Source organism: Branchiostoma floridae, chromosome 15 (genome assembly GCF_000003815.2).
Source record: "Branchiostoma floridae strain S238N-H82 chromosome 15, Bfl_VNyyK, whole genome shotgun sequence".
Lineage (NCBI taxonomy): Eukaryota > Metazoa > Chordata > Leptocardii > Amphioxiformes > Branchiostomatidae > Branchiostoma > Branchiostoma floridae.
This window is the reverse complement of record NC_049993.1, coordinates 7007207-7013341: the sequence shown is the minus strand read 5'-3', so window position 1 is coordinate 7013341 and position 6135 is coordinate 7007207. Positions and strand designations below refer to the sequence as shown.

At 43.1% G+C, this 6135-nt stretch overlaps 1 protein-coding gene and 1 long non-coding RNA gene across 4 annotated transcripts in view; both read left to right on the top strand.

Moving 5' to 3' along the window:
- The window catches only part of LOC118432050, a 3738-nt gene extending 1775 nt beyond the window's left edge, over positions 1–1963 (top strand). The window contains exons 1-3 of one of the 2 annotated variants that reach the window (XR_004833033.1): positions 150–290; positions 1095–1273; positions 1825–1963. This is a non-coding gene — a long non-coding RNA (uncharacterized LOC118432050). Of the gene's footprint in view, positions 1–149; positions 291–1094; positions 1274–1824 lie in introns of those variants that run through there. The other variant, XR_004833032.1, reaches the window with a different exon arrangement.
- A 1659-nt stretch (positions 1964–3622) lies between these two features.
- LOC118432040 (receptor-transporting protein 4-like) lies at positions 3623–6062 on the top strand. 2 transcript variants are annotated; one of them, XR_004833028.1, is made up of 3 exons: positions 3623–3874; positions 4202–5280; positions 5910–6038. XR_004833028.1 is itself a non-coding variant. In XM_035843543.1 (3 exons), exons 1-3 carry the CDS (start codon positions 3719–3721, stop codon positions 5947–5949), a joined length of 597 nt encoding a protein of 198 aa, XP_035699436.1. In that variant the 5' UTR covers positions 3623–3718; the 3' UTR covers positions 5950–6062. The 2 variants fall into 2 exon arrangements, 1 of the variants encoding a protein (XP_035699436.1); XM_035843543.1 differs by having other exon boundaries at positions 4202–4602; positions 5910–6062.
- Positions 6063–6135: the final 73 nt, after the last annotated feature.

The following is a 6135-nucleotide window of genomic DNA, read 5'->3' as shown; positions in this document are numbered from 1 at the left end:
ACATATTTAGATCGATCAACTTTAGAAGGTGAAGTAGGAATACATGTAGGTCGGTCTTTCGTAATCACAAGAACATTACCGTTGTCAAATGTATGACGTCAGCCGTTCAGGCTCAGGTTACAGTTTACTGATATACACTTCAACGCACCTTTGTGTTTCGCCAGTCGACGTGACTGTGATAGCAACGGCTGACCAACACGCGCCTATTTAACCGACACCAGTCTAAAGCCCACTTTAGTCGCTACGTGTTGGAGAAAGAAAGAGGTCTTCAGTGCGGTTATCTTTCAAACGTAAGACTTTTGTTTGTTAGGACTTAGTATAATTTTTATATATTCTGAAGGTTTTCTGCTATCATGACGGCACCACGAGTGTGGTAACAGTGAGTGAGCCATCAGGGCCTCCCCATCTGGGGCCTCCCGGAAAACATGTCCTTAGTAACAGCTATGAACTTTCCAATCCAGCTATCTGGCAAACATAATGGTGTTACGTTGGACAGTTTCGCTGTAAACGTGTCCGACGGTCGTAAAGTCCTCGATTTACCTAATAAGGCTGGCTAGAGGAACAAATCAATCGGTAAATGGCCACGAGTGTTTGATTATGCTTGTCTCCAACTTGGAAGTTGCAGGCTGTTTTTCTGACTCAGTTGGGCTAGTCTAGTCTAGTTGTTGTTATCAATGAAAGGAAAGGTAAAGTATGAACTCTACATACACCTGTGGGTAAAACGCTCTTAATGTTTCTATAAAGACGGCACGTGCACTGTCGTCGTTTCTTATTTTTCGGCTTACGCAATGATCATTGCGTCATATGGGGAATCCCCGGTCGTGGGGTTTTTTGTGTGTGACCTCATAGGGAACTCATGGCGACAGTCGTAAACAGTGTACGGCAGTGGAGTATTTGTGTAACGTAGGTTAACCATACGGTGATTGCTGAGTCTAGTCTTGGCAAACGTCGAACATTTCCCCCCGCACAACGCTTAGTGACAACTTAATTACATGTATGTATGATGTCCCTGTGGTTTTATGGACCTATTGTACGGCCAATATAAATGCAAGGCCCATGCTGTCATACTTTTGTAACAATAATTTTATCTCCAGGTTTCTTAGGAGCTATGGCAAGTGACGGGGCCCCAGCAGGATGGAGGGATGTTTTTGAGACAGAGATCCGTGAAGTGTTCAAAGCTAAAGACGACTGGACCTTGACCCAGGTTGATAAATTACCCAAGATCAATCAAGCCAAGGACCGTGGGTGGAAACAATTCAAAGACAAAGCTAAGGTCAGATTTATGTATGAAAAGACATGTAAAAAAAAAAAGTTGTCAGTAGAGCCGTGAGGCCCAAAACCCAGAGGTTCCTTGTTGAAATCTTGTCATGCACTTAGGTGAATAAAGTGAATGGACGTCCCTCAGATAAGACGTTATATGGTCCCATGTTTAGCACCTTTAGCACGTTAAAGAACCCGACACACTTATCGAAACGAGTAGGGTTCATCCCGGTGTGAGTGGACCAAACTTTACAGTCCGAGAAGCTTCTGTACCCTATATACCGACAGTCGGTATATAGGATACAGAAACTTCAGGAAGTTGAAGATAGTAGCCTTGAAAACAAAGAAAAGATCGAACTACTGTGATATCGAATATTATTTGAATATTGTTTATCTGAATGTCTAACATTCATAAACGGATCAAAGGTAAAGTTTCTCAATAATCATATCACAGTTTGTATAGTTAAATGAAAGAGATTTGTCATTGAAAGAAACGAGGAACAACAATACATAGCAGTATGGCTCAATCACAGTATGCTTTTTATTTTGCTGCCATGTCAACAGGTTCGGTTTGAGTGCGGAAGGTGTGACCACGTCTGGACGTCCGTCAGGGGTCTCGTCAGCTTCCACTACCGCCTCAAGGAGACAGGTGAAATAAAAATGTGGCTTCTTAGACAGAAGTGCCATTCTTGCAAGGATGATTTTGAGTCTCCGGGGTGGTACAGAGAAGAGAAGGTCAAGGTGATGCAGAATCTCCAAGAGAAGATCGAAAAGAAGTTCTACACCACGAGTGGTGGCCCTAGAGGTTTGAACTCGGGTCAGAGATCGGCAAACATGACAAGCAAACATGAGGCCGACCTTTGTGAAGCATGTCAGGAGGGCATTTGTAGTCAGGCCGGTTCAGTAGAGTTAAATGATCTCGGCTATGACGAGGATACAAATGATGACGATTATGATGAAGAGCCTGATTGTCATGATGATTATTGGGATGACCATGAGGAATCATATGATGATGATGACCGTTATAGTGAGGCAGACTACAGGGATCTCTATGAGGATCAGTATGATCCCTATGAGGATCAATATGATGATGATCTCTATGAGGATCGAGATGATTACGACTAGCAAAATTGTAAAGGGTTATATATTCGTGTGAAGCTACAGTACAACCAATTTTGTGCTTAGTTAGTGTGACCAAGGAGGTTATATCACATAACCTCCTTGGTGTGACCTGTGCAAAGTTGTCTGTTTCACCTTTTAATGACTTCATGTGGATACAATGCATTTTCTGTCTATCCCTTCGAATGCATCTTATCAAATGTATTTGTATTTACACGTAGTTGGGGTTAGAACTTTTGACGGAAAAGTTAGGTGCTGCCAATGTCTTAGACACAATAATATCACACCGTTACATTTCCAAGTGAATCGTTTTTGACTGAATTGAAGTGAGTGTGTGAATTAATTTCGTATTTGTCTTCTCAAGATTGTTATCTAGCAGAGCATAATGATATTCAGGATATTGTTCTTAGATCTTATATTGTATGATCTACCCCAATACCCAATGAAAAGTCAATAAAATATTGGACTGACAAGTGACAAGTCTGATCGTGTTGGAATTGTAGAATCCCTTGCAGTCTTCGGAACAGGGCTGTTTTTTTTTTTTGGGGGGGGGGGGGCAGAAACTCGCTATCCAACTCCGACCAACAGCCCCTTTCCGAAGACTGCAAGGGAGTCTATTGGTACTGTTCCATGACTGGTCTGTGGCTATTGTTTCTACTTTTGTTAATGTCTTCTATAAGATCAAGGATGGTCTAGTTTCGCTCGCGCTGATGAAAGGAGGAACAGCTTACTGATAATCAGTTAGAAGGGTTGTATTGAAAGACATCATTTGCATTTGGCAATTGATTAATGCAGAACATTCCTTAAACGCTCTCACGTACGTTTGGGTGGTGATTGATAGGTCCTGTCAAGCTTCAAACCGAGGGCATTCTTTTAAAAAGCATGCATTTGTCCTGCAAAATTTTCAGTTGGCTGTTGGTTCTGTCGCAGCCTGAAAATTCTACAGGATAAAAATCGCACGATTATGCCCGCGCCGTTATGATATTGCTAAAATATCACATTGTGACAACCTCGTGGAAAACTCGATATCGACATAGAACAGGCACTTTCTAAGGGAAACAAAAGGAAGTGACCCTCACAGGTCTCAGTCTTATGCTCTTCGTGAAATGTAACATTGCTGTCAAACGGATACGAGCAACCCAAACTACCTTGTCGCATTGTGACGCAATCCTCACAAGAACACGTTCTCGAACTTGACGCTCTTTTGTGACCCGTTCTTTTGTTTCGTCACAATACCGCATTACGACCTGGGATGGGAATTTGAAGGGGGCGTATCTTTTTGTGCCTGAAGTTGACCTTGAGATGAATATTTCCCATTGTAGTAGTAGAAGTAGTAGCCATGGCATCGGGCGGGGCACCGAGAGAATGGAGTGGGATATTTGCGGAGATCTGTGAGGAGTTTCCGGACAGGTGGACCTTGACCAAGGTTCCATCCCTGCCCGACATCAGTGAAATCAGTCAATACGGATGGAAACAGTTCAAAGATACAGCCAAGGTGAGCTAAGCCTTGCAGGACGAAGTCAGCGCAGCTTCACTGAGGAAGACTATCTTGAAATACGTTTTAGGATGGAACATGGTTGCGAAATGTTGCATGCGGGTACCCATCCCCCCATCCCCATTTCCCATCCCCCCCCCCCCCCCCCCCACTCAACACACACACACACACACAACACCCGTACCCTGGCCTTAGGCTGCCTCCATAACTGTTAGCTGTTAGTACGTCTGTTTGTTTCTTAGGTGTAAAGATAACATTTTCATTATTTCACACTTCACGATTGCCCATTGTCACGCGAGGGGATACTTTCATTCGTTGTTTCCGCAGGTCATGTTTAGATGCCGTCGGTGCAAGCACAAATGGACCTCCGTAAAGGGGCAAGTCATCTTCCACTACCGCTTAACGCGAGGGCCGAGGAAGAAAGGGCAAGTGAAAATGTTTCTACCTGGACAGGCGTGCCAAGCTTGCAATTCAACGATCTTTGAGCCCTCAAAGTGGTACAACGATCAGAGGGTTAAAGTGATGGAGAATCTCCAACAGAAGCTCGACGAGAAGTTCTACACCATGAGTTATGGGGGAAGACCGAACCAGAGTCGCAGATCAGCAAATATGACTAGCAATCATAGGGAAGATCTTTGTGAAGCCTGCCAGTTGGGCTTTTGTCCTCGGAAGAATCAAGAGGAGGAGGAGTATTCAGAGGAGGAGTATTCAGACCATGAGGAGGAGTGGTATGACGACTATTGGACAGAGTCTGACTAGACGTAGACCATACACTATACTTGTATATGGTCTACTGATACGTTATAAAACGTTCTATATTCTTGTCAATCTACCGCAAAGTGATGGTGATGAAAACGTCCAAGGAAATTACATGTTAAGGAGTGTTACCTTATACATGCATAGTTTGAACATGCATTGTCTTCACGATTCCCCGATGCTCCCAGCACATACTGGCAAGTAATCTTTATGCCAATCACTTGCATCTTATCAAAACATGTTTGAACTGCACATCGTCCCACGTTACTATGCAATTTGTGAAGTAAATATTTTCATGAGCCGTAAGTTGTTGCCACTATCCCCCCATCTGAAACCTCTGTAGAATAGACACGACACGAAGGTTTCGGTCTCGTGTCAGTAATCGATCGGACCTTGAGCTTTTTAATGGACACTGGTGTGTACCATGATCACGCTGTGCTGACAATAAAGTTTCGGCGAAACCTGGTATTCAAATTAATCAAGTGGTGATTGGTTACATCCCTGTCAAAGATAAAGGTGTTGTTTACCCTTGACAACAAGCTATATGGTCCAACACACATTTCCTGTCACTCAAAGTGACACAACGTTGTCTCAGTGTCGGTGTTCTCAAGAAAAGAAGATCCTCTTCGGCGACGCGTTATTTTGTCAAAGTAAGTGTGCTACACCTTTGGCTTTGATAGCTTAAAATTGCCTCTCTAATAAGTGTGCTAAACATAAGCAAGCAAAACATTGAGAATTCCCTGTCCCACTTCGGGCTGGGATATACACGCGCAGGTAAGGCGAGACAGAAAAACATGCCGTTGGTTAATGGATGTTTTTTTCCAACTTGGATTTTGTTAGTTGTAAATGAAAGAAAAGAGAAAGTAAGGTACAGTATATAATTTCTAGCAAGGAAATGTTTTTGTATGCTTGTGAAAAGACTACCCTGTCTTCGTCTTCTTTATAAGTTATTTCAGTGTTGTGCAATAGTTCACTACGTCACCTGGCCCTGGGGGAATCCCCGGTCATGGGTGTTTTTCTCACCATAGGAAAGTCGTAAAACTCACTTTCAAGCTGAAATATTGTGCTACTTTAATACTTTCTTGACGGTCGCGCAACAAAGTTGTGGCATCACGTGTACAACAAAGTCAGTTTTGACATAGGTCGACCCTATGATGATTGCTGGAAAAACGCACACAATATGCTCCGGAATGTTTTATTATGGACCTATTGTGTGACCAATATAACTGAGGCGCACATGATTTTAAAACCATAGTTCCTATATGTACAATTTATGCAGTAGCCATGGCAGATGGTGGAGCAGCAGTGGATTGGAGTGATGTATTTGAGACGGAGATCCGTGCAAAGTTCGAAGACGACTGGACCTTGAACAAGGTCGGCGATCTACCCAACATCAACCAGGCTAGAGACTCCGGGTGGAAACAGTTCACTGACAGAGTCAAGGTTAGATTTAAGTATGGAAAATAGCAAAGAAACTTGTTTGTACTTAAGCAAAATCTAAAATT

Coding starts and splice junctions, on each gene's coding strand:
- LOC118432040 (XM_035843543.1), top strand. CDS start 3,719: ATGGCATCGGGCGGGGCACCGAGAGAATGGAGTGGGATATTTGCGGAG. Junction 3,875..4,201: donor AGTTCAAAGATACAGCCAAG/GTGAGCTAAGCC, acceptor TTGTTTCCGCAG/GTCATGTTTAGATGCCGTCG. Junction 4,603..5,909: donor TCAGACCATGAGGAGGAGTG/GTATGACGACTA, acceptor CAATTTATGCAG/TAGCCATGGCAGATGGTGGA.